Consider the following 19,639-nt stretch of genomic DNA (forward strand, 5'->3'; position numbering starts at 1 on the left):
TTTGATTACAAACATGTGCCTGCTGATTACCATTGAACTTTGACAAGGATGTCTTTGCATGTCAAACAATCACTGTTGATATAGAAAGCTGTAGTCAAAGCTGTAACCATTAATATCCTCCCCCCCTCCTCTACCTCCTCTGATTGCCTCTTCTCTTCTAAAATCTCAGATATTCGCAAACTCTTTAACACCTCTCCCTCCCCCGCACCCCCTCTTGCTCCAACCCCTACACCCACTGCATCCCCTACTAACTCACCCTCCTTCTCCACCTTTTCTCCCCTCTCAGACTCTGACCTCTCCTCCCTGCTTCAGGGTCACAAACCCACCACGTGTGCCCTGGACCCCCTCCCCACTCACCTCTTTCAAGCTGCTGCTTCTGCTCTACTTCCCTTCATCTCCTCCCTCCTCAACACCTCTCTACTTTCTGGTCTCTTTCCCTCTGCCTTCAAACAAGCCTCTATCACTCCCCTTCTCAAAAAACCTACCCTCAACCCCACCTCCCTCCAGAGCTACCGTCCTGTCTCCCTCCTACCCTTCCTCTCCAAAACCCTCGAGCGGGCTGTACACCGCCAGCTGTCTGCTTTCCTGTCCAACCACTCTCTGCTCGGCCCTCTCCAATCTGTCTTCCGCTCTGCTCACTCCACTGAAACTGCCCTCCTGTCTGTCACCAACTCACTAAACTCTGCCCGAGCTGCCTCTCTCTCCTCTGTCCTAATTCTCCTCGACCTCTCTGCTGCCTTTGACACTGTCGATCACTCTATTCTACTATCCTCTCTCGCTGACCTGGGAATCTCTGGCACTGCTCTGGCCTGGTTCTCCTCCCAACCACACTTACCAGGTAACCTGGCGTGGAGCAACCTCCACACCTCGCCCTCTCTCAACAGGAGTCCCCCAAGGGTCAGTCTTGGGCCCCGTCCTGTTCTCTCTACACCCGCTCCCTGGGCCCCCTCATCGCATCCTATGGTATCTCATACCATTTCTATGCTGATGATGCTCAGATTTTCCTCTGACTCCACCACCCCCTCCCGTATCTCTATCTGTCTGCCTGCTAACTCCTCCTGGATGCACTCGCATCACCTCAAACTCAACCTCTCTAAATCTGACCTTTTCTTTTCCTCCTCCTCTGATCTCTATCTCCGTTCCTCTGGAATCTACCACACTCTCTCCCTCCTCCTCAGCTAAGAACCTCAGTCACCCTGGACCCCTGCCTCTCTTATTCCCAGCACATCTCCACTCTGGCACGCACTTGCCGATTCTTCCTGAGCAACATACGAAGAATCCGACCCTCACCAACTACGCCACCCAGGCCCTGGTACTCTCCCGCCTAGACTACTGCAACTCCCTCCTGGCTGGCCTCCCTGCATCCGCCACCCGTCCGCTCCAGCTCATCCAGAACTCCGCTGCTCGCCTGGTGTTCTCTCTGCCTCACTTCCCACGCAACTCCACTGCTCTGCTCACTCCACTGGCTCCCGATCACCGCTCGCATCCAGTTCAAGACTCTTGTACTAGCCTACAGATGCCTTGACCAGACCGCACCCAGCTACCTCCAGACCCTCATCTCTCCCTACACCCCCACTCGACCTCTCCGCTTCTCCTGCACTAGAAGACTGGCTCTACCTCCTTTACGCTCCCCTGCCTCCAGAGCCTGCTCCTTCTCCACCCTCGCCCCGCAGTGGTGGAATGACCTTCCTACAGATGTCAGGACTGCCCAGTCCCTGACCACCTTCCGGCACCTCCTCAAGACTCACCTCTTCAGACAGCACCTGTAGAACTCCTCTTTTTTTTCCCCTGGACACATCACTCTTCCTTAAATGTGCTTTACTTGCTCTTATCTGCCCCCTATTTTACTGCATTAAATCCTGTACTTTAGATTAATATAATCTGTCAAGTGTTATTTAATCTGTAGTATTTTGTATTTAATTATATCCTGATCTAACTCTCACTGACATTACTTGTACTGTGATTCTTGAAATGTATTTTTGTTTACGACTGTAAGTCGCCCTGGATAAGGGCGTCTGCTCAGAAATAAATAATAATAATAATATGGAGTAATTAGCTTTGAGAATTTGAATCAGATTTAGAGTTATTACAAGTACCTTGAACTGTAACCTAGAAAACTAAAGGCCAAGATGTGCATGAAACAGATACTATTATGCAGTGATTTTCGCTCATTTCTGTGATTGTTTTGCTTGCCAATTCAAGAGCTGACTAGCTATTAATCCTCACATTCATGCCAACATTTACTGCCATCTTGAGGCTTAATTGACCAATTTTCAATGAAACTGGTTGAAAGCCCTTCAACTGATAAACTGCTTGCTCGGGTCGGCCACCAGGGGGCACTGATCAATTGGCACTATTTCAGAAAGTGTCGGCCACCAGGGGGCACTGATCAATTGGCACTATTTCAGAAAGTGTTCAGCACCTGAAGCTGTATAAGTATGCAAAGTTTCACGTTTCACACTTGTATAAAAAAGTGCACAACCAATTTGCTTATCCGCTGGTTACCACAAAGTGAGACAATAATAGGTTAAAGGATTTTCTCATAAAAAGACCTCATAAAATGAAACTGGCATGTCTACTGGTTGTGGGGTCAATACAAATAGTACATGAAATGAAACCACATTTTTATATCTCTTATATATATATATATATATATATATATATATATATATATATATATATATATATATAATTTTAAGAAAAAAGTCCAGCATATTTGCAGAGGTTGATATGGAACATGGAATGCATTTGTTTTTAGCCAAGATGATAAATTCAACATTGTAAATCATGCATAACACATCCTTCATTATCTTTCATTGATTACTTATTCCTCATGTCGTTTTTTGTACTGACATCCTCCACTGGTTTAAATCTAAAATATATCTTTGCACGTTTTTCTTCTCAGGTACACACTTAACTGATGAAGGGACCTATGTGGTCTTGAAAACTTAATATTTTCAACATTATATTGGTTATTTTTCTTAACTCTGGGCAATACAAATTGTATCATCACATTTTATTCGAAAAAGAACCGTCAAAAGCTGTCAAGTACACATTAGCGTTTAGTTTAGACAGGAGCACCATTCCAGAAGAGTTTATATAAGATTAAGAGTCTTGGCAGGATATGTTTTTATTGCAACTCTTTAACTCGGTATTAATTCATTGTTTATGTGCCTGGTCTGTATTTATTGTGTCTGAAATCAGTCTGAGTCGTTTTTGCTGCAATCACTCAAATGATGTTTTTGTTGTTGTTGTTGTTGTTGTTTCTTACCTGATGTTAGCCTGAGTTGAGAGCAGCTCTTCTGCTCTTGATGTCTGCCACAGACATCTGTAACTCAGGCTTGTTCAGTCAAAGTCAACTTTCTTTTTGTATTGCTGGTAATAAACAGCTGTGCACTAGCTGGCATCGGCTCTTCAATACAGACCCATGTGAACTATATAGCAATCAAATATTGCATATCAATTAAGGGTATACATTTATACACAGCTCTGTTATAAATGTCTTCATTATGTTTTATCAGCAGATCCTGTTAAAAGGTATAAAACATCTTTGTTGTAAATCTTGCATGTGTGAACCAGCACGTCATGTATTATTATACCCAATAATACATTTAAATATATTATCACTGGTATCTGTTTTATATTTATTTAACTCACAGTATTACATAACTTTAATAGTATATATGAAGGATGAGTAAGAGAAGCCTGCTCCACCTAGTGCAAAGCTGTGTATTGCCAGCTAAACAAAAATAAACTTGATTGTGAGTAGCTGTTCACTAGATGGCGCTGGCTCTTGCTTCTAAGATTCAGGTTATTCTTTTCAGGGTTACCCAAGTGTATAAGAACATAAAAAAAAATGTTACAACGAGAGGATGCCATTCAGCCCATTAGAGTGAACTATGTCAACAACTCCTTAAGATTTTAAAGACTTCAATCATGCCCCCTTTATCCCGAAGCGCTGGAAAACGCGGTAAATATCAAAAAGTAATTGCAATAGAAAGCACATAGAATGACCGCGACATCATAAAAAAAGTTGCGTGGACAGTAAAACAGAATCGAAAACGTCATATGTTCTTTAAGGAGGTTCCTTCCTGTGGTCTGTGCGCAGTTCAGCGGCGCATCTAACCTGTAGTCGCGAGTCCCACATGTGTCGTTTATTTGAATTAGCACTGAACTCTCGCTGCTGATGCTGGTCAGTGCGTATTCATAAATCGTTTCAAAGAATTTCACTTCGTATATATTCTGTTGTCCAGACTTCTTTAATGACAGTTCTCAGTACTGTATACGCTCCGTTTGTGGCGGTATACAAAATAAATCAGGTGACCTAAACCATTCCATATGTATTTTTGAAATAACATTTAAAAGAAACAAACAAAAAAAACAGAAACTTGAAAAGACCCTTTGTAGTGTGTTTGTTTTATTCGCTAATAATGTAGCACCACCTAGGCCCTTATTTGAGCCATACCTGTTATTTTTAAGGGACTTTGTATTGTACTAATAATATAGGACATTATCTCATCTGTGTCAAAAAAAAATGTAGAGCTCTAACATAACTATGAATTTAACAGTCGCCCGATGTCCTGATCCACGAGGATTCTCTCCGTTTCGGGTTTTGAGAGCAGCCAGGGAATCCCCACCTCCCGGCCTGTTGTGTTCCTTGGGAAATTCCAGAGACACAACCAACAGCCCTTCCTTCGTTAAACAAATATAGTAGCTTAAAAAAGTAGAATAACGAGATACATATAATGGGTTTGGCAACATAGGGAATTTTTGCAGTTACCAGAAGTAGGAAATAAGGAAATGATTTAATAAAAAAAAAATTCTGATTGAAAATAATTCATTTAGCCATACAGTAGCTGTGGTGGACTGAGCGTAATGTATTGGGGAGAGCTTTATCACGAGCAAAAAGTTTATTTTTTTTACATGAATAAAACCAGCTGATGAACAAAATGAAGGTATTGTGAACACCATTCACTTTGATTTTGTTGTACCTCTTTCACGTCTTGTCAAATATAAATGCATTAAATAATTACATAATTAGCTGCGTGTTTGTTGAAAATGCAACTTGCAACCGAGTCCGGCACTATTAGTATATGGAAAGGACTGTAAATCAAGATATTTGGCTGGGTCTAACTCTAAGCATATAACGACCGACTGAGCAACCCGGGGTGAGCTTGGTAGTGTGGAGGATGCCGGGCCGTGCTGTACGCATAGTGTAATGGGTCAGGTGCGATGCGATGCAGCACGCAGCGGGATATTGCATTTGCAATATTCCGTAGTGACAATGAAGTGGACGATATAAAGATTTCAGTAAATTCAATAATAATAACTGTACATAAGGTTGATATGTTTTAACACAAGGCGTCACTAGAACACCATACACTTGAAATTGTCTTCTCTAAGTTGGAGAGAGAGAGAGAGAGAGAGAGAGAGAGAGAGAGAGAGAGAGAGAGAGAGAGAGAGAGAGAGAGAGAGAGAGAGAGAGAGAGAGAGAGAGAGAGAGAGAGAGAGAGAGAGAGAGAGAGAGAGAGAGAGAGAGAGAGATATTCACATGAAAACGCAATTAACTGTTCATCAACCCCGTACAGGTAGTTGAAAAGCACGAGGAATGTGAACGGAATTATTTATTAATACAGAAGGTTTTTATCACACGCTATCTTTTTATACATTTGTTTCTTATTTCTGTGTTAATGGTAAGTAATTACCTTTGTAATTGTTGGACTGTTCTGTGTGATTTAAATGGTTCAGTGATATGGACATTGATGCACTTGTATGTATAGGTATGCCGACAGATGCATAGCTTTGTTATTGATTTTGTAAAAATTAACTACCAAAAACTAATGAACATAAAAAATATGTATTATAATCAATAAAAAAGTCGATGGAAATGAAGTCATCCGGACTCAGCTCATCAGTTCAGATAATGATGTGGGGGGTCTTAAACAGGACCCGAGTGATTCTGCCTAAACAACATGACCAGGTAGCCCAGTCCATACCCTCACGCTCTGTGTGAAGAAGTGTCACCATCCTTCTGTCTCTAGTGTATGTCCACTTCATTTCGAGTCAAGCCAGAGCATAACCCCCCCTGGAAAATGATCATTTTCATGAGGTAGATTTTGTTTTGGACCATTATCTTGAAGTTGGCTGTGTTACTGTGGCATTTGTGTGTGCAAGGGTGTGGGGTATTAATATGAAAGAAGTACATATATATATATATATATATATATATATATATATATATATATATATATATATATATATATATATATATATAAACATCAAATAACCAACCACACAATGATTTACACTGCTTATTGCAAGTAAAGCAGTAATTTCGTTCCAAACCCACAGTAGGCGTCCCTTTTGTTTCACCCTGGGTCAGATATAACCAATGGTGTCTCTGCAACCCGAAACTTCCCATTTTCAATTGGTTAAACACAGAATGAAAGAAGAACCTCTATCATAAAACTTCTCAGAACTGAATCCGACTGCTGAAGTGTTGAGAAACAAAGCAAGCGAGTTGAAGAATATACTCCCGAAATACAAGGTTAGGGAAAGCAAAAGCTCTGTGAAAAATGATAGTGGAAAGATTTACCGAACACAGTGGGGACCTCGAATGTGGGTTGATGACAAGCCCCATGAATCTGGGTTATTTCTATGGGGACTCTCCCGTGTCGAGCGACCAGTCCGGCTCCCCTCAGTCTCACTATTCCCCCAGTTCTCCAAATTCTGACTCGGAATCTGCGAGCAGCTGGAGCTCCGCCGGATTCTACACCAAACCAGACGGAGCCACCGAAAACGGTAAACAGACTTTCTAAATTTCCATCAAGGAAAAAAAAAAAAAAAAAAAAAAAAAAAAACGGTTGACAATACGGCATAAATTACAGACTTTCTAATTTACACAAACAGGTTTGTGTTACATAATTATAGTGTAAGGCGTTCGACATGACGAGACAGGTAAACTTAATAGGTACTGTATTTCCAATAAGTAAGTACATAGACTGCACACATACATTTTAATAATATGCTTGGTAATATATTTTTAATATGATATATATATATATATATATATATATATATATATATATGTTTTTTTTTTCTTTTTTAGGCACGGTTAATAACTAATTATTATTATTATTATTATTATTATTATTATTATTATTATTATTATTATTATTATTATTATTATTGTTATTATTATTATTACGTTTATTTGTCCTTAACTTGTTGGACTGACTTATAGGAAATTAACTAAAGGGTTTAAAGCGTGTTGATTAAATAAATAAATAAATAAATAAATAAATAAATAAATAAAATGATATTTTTTTCTTTAATAACAGACAACTGGGTTTTATTAAAATAAAAAACTTGACTTAACTTTGCAAAATGGGATTAAATTAATATACCCTTTCTAAAACCGGGGGGGGTCATGAACTGCAACCTTGATTTAATTCATAAAAATAATTCTTAAAAAACAATCCATGACAAAACATTCCTTAATACAGTTCTTGAAAGTTGTGTGCGTTTACATGTAGTTTAGTCGTCATGTTTTCAGGATCACCGGTTATTTTAGCCACCTGATTACAGTAGCCTCCTGTGAACTCATTTGTATTGAACATTCACTGGTAACTATGGTTTAAACACAGCTATATGTGTAGCTAACCTCACCTTAAGCATCCAGATTTCTCATATTCTGACCCTTGTCTTGATGGAGACTCTTATCTGTATTGAATTCACAGCTATTTTTCATTTCCTGTCATTTGCTTTTATTTGTTGTCTGAGTTGCAGGTGTCAGTATATAAACACCCCTTCAGTACACATGTTTTACTGCAAATTGGCGGCATTGTTTTGAGTTAACTGAATTTTATTTATTTATTTATTTATGTATTTATTGATTTATTTTGACAGCTGAGAAAACTTTACAATTATTTATTTGTTCATTTTTTTTCAGCTTTGTTTTGAGAAAAAAAAAGTCCCAAATGGAAATTTTAAAAAGTGAAAGTAGTCTATGTTTAGCCAGTTTGAAGAACATTATGAAGTGCAGCCAGTACTAAATCCTACTCTCCCTGTTGTTTTGGCAGGTCAGTCCACAAGGGGTGGGGGAAAGCAACAGAACAAAGCGTTCCAGGGAGTTCGTGTGAAAAACCCAGTGAAGGAGCTCCTGATGAACAAGCGAAGCAACCAGGTAACGCAGAGCCCTCGGCAGGAACACAACCAGATAACACAGAGCCCTCGGCAGGAACACAACCAGGTAACACAGAGCCCTCGGCAGGAACACAACCAGATAACACAGAGCCCTCGGCAGGAACACAACCAGATAACACAGAGCCCTCAGCAGGAACACAACCAGATAACACAGAGCCCTCGGCAGGAACACAACCAGATAACACAGAGCCCTCGGCAGGAACACAACCAGATAACACAGAGCCCTCGGCAGGAACACAACCAGATAACACAGAGCCCTCGGCAGGAACACAACCAGATAACACAGAGCCCTCGGCAGGAACACAACCAGATAACACAGAGCCCTCGGCAGGAACACAACCAGATAACACAGAGCCCTCGGCAGGAACACAACCAGATAACACAGAGCCCTCGGCAGGAACACAACCAGATAACACAGAGCCCTCGGCAGGAACACAACCAGATAACACAGAGCCCTCGGCAGGAACACAACCAGATAACACAGAGCCCTCGGCAGGAACACAACCAGATAACACAGAGCCCTCGGCAGGAACACAACCAGGTAACGCAGAGCCCTCGGCAGGAACACAACCAGATAACACAGAGCCCTCGGCAGGAACACAACCAGGTAACACAGAGCCCTCGGCAGGAACACAACCAGATAACACAGAGCCCTCGGCAGGAACACAACCAGGTAACGCAGAGCCCTCGGCAGGAACACAACCAGATAACACAGAGCCCTCGGCAGGAACACAACCAGGTAACGCAGTGCCCTCGGCAGGAACACAACCAGGTAACGCAGAGCCCTCGGCAGGAACACAACCAGATAACACAGAGCCCTCGGCAGGAACACAACCAGGTAACGCAGAGCCCTCGGCAGGAACACAACCAGATAACGCAGAGCCCTCGGCAGGAACACAACCAGATAACACAGAGCCCTCGGCAGGAACACAACCAGGTAACGCAGAGCCCTCGGCAGGAACACAACCAGATAACACAGAGCCCTCGGCAGGAACACAACCAGATAACACAGAGCCCTCGGCAGGAACACAACCAGATAACCCGGGGAGATTCAACAGGACAAATATCAGAGGCAGAGTCGCGCCTCAATTAAACACACACCACATACACTAAACATTTGTGGTTGTTTAAAACAAATGGCTGACCATTCTAGTTCTGGTGACCTTAAAGGCAGGATTTGATGTTCCTCTTGTTTTTGATAAGTTTAGACACATGTTTTGATTAGAAATACTAAAAGAAACATACTAAACTCAGTATTTAATCATTTGAAGACATTAAAAAAGACTTCTAGTCCTGGCACTTGTCACTGAATGTATCATGTCTCTCTTTTTAGCATTTCTAAGTTCTGCACTATGTAGTGTTTATTAGTTACTGTTAACTTTTTTTGATCAACTGGCCTAAGATACCCAGTAACCTGTTCCATAGATTAACAGTGCAAAAAGCAACCCTAACCCCAGCCTGTTGTGTTCTGTGAATAGGTGCAGTGGAATACAGAAGGACCTGAGGAGTTTAAAGGTATGTATTGATTGTCCAACTTTAATAACAAGTGCACAAAGTGAGACATAGAACCTCAAACTGTTACTGGGTTACAGGGTTCCTAAATTGTGTTGTTTTCAATAACTTAATGCATGTGGACATTGTTAATACATTTTCTACACCTTTCACCTGGGAAATATTAATAACAAATAACCCATAAATAAGCCAGGAGAGCTGGCTTATTTTAGGAGAGAGTAAAAAAAAAAAACTTTTACAATACTGTTTCTGGTTTCATGTGGTGTCTTTCTTTGGAGATCATAATTTCTTTTTATAGGTTGTCCATATTCTTTTTAAAAGGCATTCCCTTACATTTCAATAAGAACTTCTAGATTAGAAATGATAATAAGTAGTCTTAGATTTTTACTATTGACAAACCGGGAGGTATAGAATCTTGTTGCCTAGTTGTGTTTTTAGCATAACTCACTGCGGTCTACATTCAGAGTCCTTTCTAAGTGTTGGTAACATATCTGTGTACTTTGGTTTTGACAGAGCTGAAAGCGATCCTGCGTGAAGGAAAGAGACATGCATCACAGAGCGTGTTCGATGCTTTCAGTTACAAAAGAGTTGCTCCGTTCCATCTTCTGGTAACTATTCCCTAATTTTGCAAATGTATGCCCACTTTTATTCCTTTTTCTTCACCTAGTCCATTCCATCTTTTTCCTAACATGGCTCTTATGTTTTTTAAATTTTCCAGACACCCCCACAAACACCCACATCCATTGAGAACATGGACAATGGCCAATGGAACGAACCCAGAAGCTCCGAAGCAAACCCTAACATCCTGAACATCATCCAAATGGTCAATGACAGTGCCGCTCAGGTTTCCCTGACAACAGTGCAGTTTAACGGGGGTAATCCATCACAGGACCACCAGAGAGACCAATATTATGAGTCTTATGGGGGGCAAGTTTCCATGGAGCCACAGGTTAGCAGCCCACCCCAAGCCAGTGATCCGGCCCAGATGTTCCCCTTCTACTCTCCAGCCCAAATGCAAGAGTTCCCCTATACTTCACCATGCCTGGCCAGTGACCAGTCACCTGGTTATCCAGCAACCCAGCCAGATATGCAGTTCAACATTCCAAGCCAGGTTGGGAACCAAGAAGAGCAGCAGAACACCATGCCCAGCATCTTCTCTTCCCCAGCCCCCCGGCTGGACCCTCAGATCTTCTCTGCACCCGAGCTTCCTTCAAAGTGTCCCCAGATTCCGCAGGAGCCCGGAGGCATGTCCTTCTTCCAGTGGCAGATTGAGCAGGAGGACAGGAAGTTGGCCAACATCACCCAGGAGCGTCTTATCTCCAAAGACTCTGATGGTGACACGTAAGTAGGCAAAATAACAAACTGCTTCCAAAAGCCCACAACAAACCAGTGCAAACCATACATGAGTTGCTAGAACTGTCAGCTAAATGTGATCATTTTTTCCATTATATTTATTAAATAAAATATGCAAAGGTACAACATAATTTTAAACAGCACTAAGAATTAGGGTATGTACAATGGAAAATTGTAGGTACGCATTTAAAAAGATTTCTAATTCCACACTCTTCCTTAACAATACAGAGGCACTACAGTGGCTATTGATAGAATGATCACATATTATTTTCTCATTTAAACATAACAGTGGTATGAACCAATACACAGTTGTCATCCATTGCAGTACCATGTGGTGCTATAACAGAACAGTGTAGCCAATGATACATTTTCTTCAAGGCGCTGCAGCGAGTTTAATAGAGATTAATGCTAATGTTTTTACTAGCAGGCTAACAGCATTATCTCTTGTTCCAAGGTTCCTCCACATTGCCGTGGCCCAAGGAAGACGAGCGCTGTCCTACGTGCTTGCCAGGAAAATGGCTTCGTTTGGCATGTTGGATGTCAAGGAGCACAATGGCCAGGTAAGCACTCCTGCTCTGTAATCTTACTGCCAGAACACACAGCTGAGCCAGTTCTGATTCTGCCAGCTTGGTTCTTAGCAAGACAAGCATGGTAGTGCCACAGTGGGGAAATGGGTGGGCAGGGGGGATGACTTAAGACTGTAAAATGGCTATTGCTTTAGTTTGAACTTGAACATCATTTTATTGAAACCATTGCTAATTAAAATGGCCTTAGCAGATCAGACAGTGTGGGACTGCTATTGAAAAAAAAAAGAGGCAACAAACAAATTAAAGTCCACTGTTCTGGGTCAATATTTAACCAGTTCTTAAAATGGAGTTTAATCTCAAATTAACTAATTTACTGGAAGGTAAGGCGTCACTGGGGAATCGCTACCAGTAAATGCTTTTACTTCCTTGTAGAGTGTTACATCACCTGCGTTGATAAGAGTGTTTTTCATTGTTTTGTTTTTTTTTTCCTTGCAGAGTGCCCTGCAGGTTGCCGTGGCAGCAAACCAGCACCTGATTGTGCAGGATCTCCTTAGCCTGGGTGCACAGATAAACACAGCTGACTGCTGGGGCAGGACACCACTGCATGTGTGTGCAGAGAAGGGTCACGCACAGGCTATCCAGGTAACCTTCTCCACCATGCTAAATAAATAGGATTTACAATGTACATTTTTATTGACTATTCTCAACTCCACGACCGTGAAATATCATATAATAATAGTAAGATTATCAATTCCCTAACTGCAATATAAAAAATGCAATAGTGAAATGTCACCCTTTCAGCCTTATTAAATATAAAAATATATACAAATAAAAAAAATCAAAGTGGTACATAGGCAGATATTGTCCTATCGGAGCCTCGCTGCTGTTTAACAGACTGATTACTGTATATGCACTGACCAGGCAAGGCAAGGGATTGCTGATTGATGAACTTGCACAGAATCTTACTCTGCATTGGTTAAAAATGAATCCCTGGCCTTGAGCTATCATTTCTTCCTCTTTCCCCAGTATACTTGGGTAGCTTGATTCTGTCTTGACAATTACAGACAGTAATGTACAGTATTTCCATAACAGTTTGAACACACAAATCCCCATGTTTAGAAATCAAGTAGGGGCGAGTCAAATTAGTTCATATATTGTAGTTTAAGTAATGGGAATGTGCATAGCTGCATAGATCTCACTGTATGAGTGTACCTTTGATTTCACGTTGAGTTATTTTGTGTCTTGGCAGGCAATTCAGAAGGGAGTCCTTGAAAATGGCCAGCAACTGGATCTGGAGGCCATAAATTATGATGGTGAGTTTCTAGTTTTCAATACATTTCATTATATAAAATAGAAAATTGATACCAGACAATTGGATAATTCCCACTGAAATGCTCATTTCCGTTATAACGTATCATGATACAATGCTTAGCCACCCCGCTATAATATTATTTTTTAAACCCAGCCTCACAAACCAGAATTTTTCATATGCAGTACATTATGTGTTGCAGCACAGGGGAAAAACAGAATCCAGTGACATAAATAAAGTCGCTTTTCTTCTTTAAAAAATGCTTGGGCATTACAGGGTTAAGTTGTTTGTAGAGAATTTTCCTGCTCGCACTTTGGCCGTCATGTCAGCAGTGTGAAATCTCAGTGATGAAGAGAATGTAAGGAGGTTCCTCTGCTTTGCTTCAGGTATGACAGCGCTGCACCGCGCGGTGGTCTCCCACAATGCTGGGGTGCAGGAGCTCCAGAAAACCCTGCAGCCCCGTTCTCCACACATCCAGGGTCTGCTGATGAAGAACAAGAGGCTGGTGGACTGTATCAAGACTCTGCTTCAGATGGGAGCAACCATTCATGCTAAGGTGAGTCCGATGCACAGCAGTCTACCTACCATCCTCTCTAGTGATGTCATTCAGCTTGGAACTGCTTTGAGCTGCATCATACATCATGGGGACTTCGATACCACATGTTTTTCCAAAGTTTGACTCTTGGATAACTATATACAGTTACATTATCCTAGTTAGCGTTTGCTATAGTTGTCACTTTAAGGGGATTGTATTGGTGTTATTAACTTTGTATTGTATGTCATTTCAGGACAGGAAGAGTGGCCGCACAGCAGTGCATATTGCTGCAGAAGAAGCCAACTTGGAACTGCTTCAGCTGTTCTTGGACCAGCCTGACTGCCTCACAATTGTTAATACAAAGGTACGACGCGTCTGAGACATAACGGCATTGCTGCTGTGTGTTTAGAGTTAATAACAGAACTCAGGGCTTCCTAGCTTTGTGTATCCTGACCCCTCTCCCCTTCTCTCCTCAGCTGTATAATGGAAACACGGCTCTCCACATTGCTGCCAGCCTGCAGAACCGTGTGGCTCAGCTGGACGCGGTGCGCCTGCTCATGAGGAAGGGGGCTGACCCCAGCACGCGGAACCTGGAGAACGAGCAGCCCCAAAACCTGGTGCCGGATGGGCCTGTGGGGGAGCAGGTAGACTGGATATTCCTGTTTATTCCCAGCCATTGATATGCATTACAGTATATAAACCAATACTAGAGATACATTGATAGTAACCTGCTCCTATTCTCTCTCCTGCTCCCAGGTCCGGCGCATTCTGAAGGGGAAAGCAGTGAAGTCACGCGGCTCTCCTTTCTGAGCCACCAGCATTTCATCGACAACCACTGTCAGTTAGGCAGTCCAGTTTATTTGTCCATAACCATTTGCCACAGGCAGATGTGTGTTGTTTCTATGAAACAAATGAGCCTTTGTTCACTACAGTGTAGTGTTTGGTGTATTAAAGCAGAAACACGTTTAAGCGAGGACCCGGTTTGATCAGCGTGCAATAACAGTGTTAGTCAAGATGATCTGTATCAGAATCAGAAATAGCTTTTTCTGAAAAGTTGTTCCAAACAACTATCTTGCATATGCAAATTCATGCCACATTTCCCTTATAAAAGGCCATGGTAAAACCACAGCATAGAATTGTAAAGCATAGTGAAGAAAGATTAAACAGGAATGGTAAAACACAGGGAGGCAAAGTATTTTATGGCAAACTAAATGTATAGTAAAAGCATTGGAAAAGCATGCAAATTTACAATTGGAAAACTTTTTTGAAGGGTTACAATTTGCTTCCATGCCTTACATTTATTATTTGATTGACACAACTATGACACACTGATCAACCGGACTTGCTTTTACTAAGAATTTTAATAACAACAGTTAGTTGTGATAATGCTGTACATATTTAATACAGAATCATTGAACTTACTGTACCTATGCAGTAGCAATACAGTAAAGGAATAATGTTTAATGTAAAATGTTTAATGAAACAAACTGCCGCACAGTCATTGCAATGCCGGCTTGAATAAACAAACAAGCAAGCCAATACAGTGCTATCTAACAGCAGAGATTTTTAAACATGTAAGGGACTTCATCACAGATGTAAATATATATTATTCATTTTTGTATGTACCTATTCAAGATTTTAATAGAGAATTATAAGGACATATTTGTATTACACATGGGTGTTATAGTACATGAAAAGAATCTTAATAGTCTGAGATTAAAACTGTCGGCTAGTTTCAAAGAGCCAGATTGGAACTAATCTTGGAACACCGTACCTAATGTAACATTAGGACCAGTGCTAATCAGGGTCTGTGAAACCAGCCATAACAGTATGCCTTGTCTTAAAGAATGCCTGTGGGTAAACTCGAGTATCTGATGTATGATTTTTTGACTGCACCCTTCTGAAAAAGCATCATAGTTTGGACAACAAGCCTACACCATGGTACTGAGCAGGACTGAGATACTGAGCAGTATGTAATGAATCATTCAGCCTTTTAATCGGTTTGATTTCCGTATTGTTTTGAAAATTAATTTTCTGATTTAAAAGCATACCGGTAATTGATGTGTTTTTATTATTAGTGCTATTGGATTATTGTAAGTAGTGTTTGAATTGTTAGCTTGCATGTTAAGTGTATATGTGTATTGGTTTTGTGGGGGATATTAAATTGACTTGTATGATTTCAATGTTTTTATTAATATTATTTATTCCTTTAAGGTTCTCTAATTGTTCATGCGGCACGTGGGAGGATGTTTTCATGTAAAACGTATCCTGGTTTATTATAAATGTAGTTAGTTTTCAAAGTGTCATTTCAACTGTAGTTTGTTTGCTCAGAGCTCACATCAATTGACTAAGTATGTCTTGTAGACAATGTTTCTTCATCCAGGCTTTATTGTGACAGACAGTCAATACAAGCCTGTGTGTGTGTTTCTCATTTTTGTGTTAATTGTGCATAATTCCAATAAAGACATTTCAAAACTAATCACCTCTGTGTATTTTTTATACAATGTTCTTTCCCTATGTTTAGAATTGATCTTCTTTACAGTATGTCAACTGCAATTTTACAGTATGCTTAATAGGGTTACCAACATTTATTTTAACAGTAAAGAGGGAGGTAGACTTTTTTCTGTCCCTGTCAGTAAATCACTGCATCATGCACGGTGGAGAAAAAGTTGCCACCACTGGATAACATGCAAAAGACTGATTTCTGTCTTCATATATTGACCTCCCAACCACTCACGAGTGCAAAATGCCTTTTACCATTGCACTGTACTACCAAGAATTACAACCTGTTTCAGTGTTATTTAATTGTGTGTCTAATCTAGTAAATTAGGGCTGTTGATTGTTGGCTGCTATTGAAATGACCACATCTAAGTAAACTGAACTGGGATTAACTATACATATAAAACAGGCACTTTTTATATTATGATTGCCAGATGCTAGGAATCCAGTTTTTGGCACACATCACAGTAATGATCTAAGACTCTTGAGCAATAGTGGAATTTTCCAACAGCCTGACAGCAAGCTCTGATAAAGACTCATTTTATAACATTGTCTTCCAAGTCAAACATAGAACTAGGGATAAAAAGAGTGCAAGCTAGTCATTCACTATCTTCATTAAGCCAAGTTCTCTTAATATATTGTTAAATGTGGTAATTATATTGTTAAACAGGGTAATGGACGCAGTTTCAATGACAAGTTTTTTTTTTTTTTTTTCAGTTTGGCAGCTGGATCGTCAGGCAGCCAGGAATCACACAAACTAAAATCATCTACATTTTAGCACCAGCGGTCTATTTTATTGAACAAAAAACAAGACAATTGCTGTTAGTTTGAACACTGGCATCAAGGTCTTATATTAAGCTGTCTCGTCACAGTGTGCAAAACGTGACTCTCCTACTAGCTCCCATTCAGAACCAAATTAAAATCCCTGGAAAAATCAGAGCACAAGCTGTATTTATGTAATTTGATACATTCTAAATCAATATTTCGTCACCGAAAAAAATGGCTACAAACTGCTGCATCTTATTTTGAGGACAGTCAAGTTAGATGTGCCCGTAATCAGACATTTTTAAATTTCACGGTGGCTATATTTATAATTACTGTGGGGAGGAAAACAACAACACATTTAGCATGTTTAGGCTTCAGTTCCTTATTTTATATTGAGGCCTCATAAAAGCATCTGAAGGGCTATATTTGTAAAATTAACAATACACGAGATAACACTGAAAACAGTATCAAAATGTTGTGGTAAATTGCACTTGGTGAACTATTGGACATGTATTACAGCCTGATAACTAGAATAACAAGCACTTCACTGTGCATTGTGCAATTTATTTACAGTGTGGTTTGAAACATATGAGATACATTAGTACAGTAATATACACCTTGGTGTCCCTCACTACTGACTATTTTTTTTATATACAAAAGGCATTTCTAAAGTGTTCATGCAGTTCTGTTTCTGTCACTGTAGGCAAGACTGCAGGTTTGACAGGGCTCACAGAGATGGGTAGTAGTGGGTTAAGGCTGTGTGGTCCAGTGGTTAAAGAAAAGGGCTTGTAACCAGGAGGTCTCCGGTTCAAATCCCACCTCAGCCACTGACTCATTGTGTAACCCTGAGCAAGTCACTTAACCTCCTTGTGCTCCGTCTTTCGGGTGAGACGTAGTTGTAAGTGACTCTGCAGCTGATGCATAGTTCACACACCCTAGTCTCTGTAAGTCGCCTTGGATAAAGGCGTCTGCTAAATAAACAAATAAATAAACAAATAATAATAATAATGGTGGCTGCTGCTTCTGCTGTATCACATGTATCTCATAGAACTGTTGCACCTCGTGAACGAATCAGCCTGGCAACAGGGAGATGCAGCTTCTATATATTACAGAATGTCAGGGAGGCTACGTGTATAACAACCCTTATGAGAGGCTACGTTTATAACAACCCTTATTACAATGACAAATTGTCAGGAAGATGGGTGTAAAATGAGTACTAGTCTAAAATGATAAAATAAACACCAAGCCTTCACCTGGCATTTGAGACAAAATGGTCACCTTCATCAGGGTGTGAAAGTGATAAAGGGGTTTATCAATTAGTTCTCATATCTTCATATTCTATAAGAATTGTACATTTTCTTGTATGCCTGTCTGCTTTCAAACAGAAATATATATATATATATATATATATATATATATATATATATATATATATATATATATATATATATATATACATACGACTCGCAACCTAAGGGGTCAGGTATTGCAAATAAAAAAAAAAGAAATACCATGCTTATACTGTATCTACACAATCCATTCTGTAATCAAACCACTGTTCCATTTCTGTATTGCAAGGTGCCCCTCCTCCCTCTGAAGGTATTTGCTCTGGTGGTTTTGTGATGTATGCTTTGTGGACAGCTATGCAAATGAAACATTCAATTTGTTAGCTATGTCACACTGAGTTTCCATGAGTTCATGTGAGCTTGTTTGTGGTATTCGCTAGAACGCTTGACAGGCTTGATGTTGGTAGGAAGATATTCAGGTTTTGCAGGATTAGAGTCAAATGAAAAAAAATGGGTTTTAAAGGCTCTGTTTGTAACGATGGGCCAAATTCAGTAAGCATTTCATTTTACCTTGCTTTTTTAAATGGAAAACTAAACTATGGTATTGAAAAGTGAAAGAAATAATTCCATGTATTGCTTCATTTGTAAGATTTGTTTCCCCTGGTATAATGACGCACTGGAATAAATGCTCAGTGAATCTAGCCCGATGTCTTTAGGGTGATTTTCTCATCTCTTTTTGGGCCACATTCCTATTTTAAATTGTAAAAAGCTTGCAAAAGCAATCAGGCACAAAGGCAGAAAATCAGATAGCCATTGAAATAGCAATGCTGTTAAGTAATTTTATTTAACAAAAGAAAGCAAAGAAAAAAAAGATTTTGAAACAAATAACACTAAAGTTTGACTTTTGGCTGCTATAAATGCCCCCCTACTTAGTAAGCTCCAGCGTCCACAAAACTGAGAAGAAAAGCGAGTTACAGCCTTTTATATCTACCTGCCTTGCAGGTGAATCAGCTTGAATGAATTGTTTGGCAATTGGTCATCAATCAGGATCAGGTGATCTTAACAATCAGAGGATCAATCATCCCCCAGATGGTAAAGATCACAACATTCTTAACTATATACAATCCAAGATAGCAAAGCCCCGCCACAATACTCACTATTTACATATGTATCATATGCAGGGATTTCACAGTCAATAGTAATTTTCAGCTTTTCTGTTTGGCACGTGAATTCTGTGATTTTTTTTTTGTTCATTATAATGGTTGGTAAGAGCGACACCAGAGCTGAACCATTAGAGTACTGTCACAAGAATCTTTTACTGTACAAGCCAACAGTCCCTTTATCACCGGGACAGTCCCAATCAGATCCACTCACACTGGAGAAGTATATACTGCAGTTTCTCCTCTGCTGGTCAGTAAACACGAAGGAGCCAATGTGAAGTGAAGGGATGCAGTAAATGCTGTACCGCTGGTCTCCACAGATTGCGAGTTGAGAACTGAGTCCGGATGTAGTCATTCTGTGGAAATCAAGTCAAAAAGGTGCGGGAAAAGTAGTTCTTTATTATGGGTGGTAAAAATAAAATTGCACATGGTAGTACAGCGAGTAATAGCAAGAAACAGTAAAACTGAGACAGCTGACACATCTGGTT

At 40.3% G+C, this 19,639-nt stretch overlaps 1 protein-coding gene across 4 annotated transcripts; it reads left to right on the forward strand.

The window, feature by feature from the left end:
* The first annotated feature begins 4,662 nt into the window (after positions 1 to 4,662).
* LOC117406616 (NF-kappa-B inhibitor zeta-like) lies at positions 4,663 to 15,920 on the forward strand. Of its 4 annotated transcripts, none has more exons than XM_059029228.1 (12): positions 4,663 to 4,955; positions 8,082 to 8,251; positions 9,684 to 9,720; positions 10,231 to 10,325; positions 10,436 to 11,058; positions 11,525 to 11,630; positions 12,093 to 12,239; positions 12,847 to 12,910; positions 13,293 to 13,462; positions 13,695 to 13,805; positions 13,918 to 14,085; positions 14,198 to 15,920. In XM_059029228.1, exons 2-12 carry the CDS (start codon positions 8,165 to 8,167, stop codon positions 14,249 to 14,251), a joined length of 1,662 nt encoding a protein of 553 aa, XP_058885211.1. In that variant the 5' UTR covers positions 4,663 to 4,955; positions 8,082 to 8,164; the 3' UTR covers positions 14,252 to 15,920. The 4 variants fall into 4 exon arrangements, with proteins under 4 accessions (XP_058885211.1, XP_058885212.1, XP_033866662.3 ...); XM_059029229.1 differs by having other exon boundaries at positions 4,665 to 4,955; positions 8,082 to 8,185; XM_034010771.3 differs by lacking the exon at positions 4,663 to 4,955 and adding an exon at positions 6,354 to 6,801.
* The last annotated feature ends 3,719 nt before the right edge of the window (positions 15,921 to 19,639 follow it).

Source organism: Acipenser ruthenus, chromosome 8 (assembly GCF_902713425.1).
Source record: "Acipenser ruthenus chromosome 8, fAciRut3.2 maternal haplotype, whole genome shotgun sequence".
NCBI classification, from domain to species: Eukaryota; Metazoa; Chordata; class Actinopteri; order Acipenseriformes; family Acipenseridae; genus Acipenser; species Acipenser ruthenus.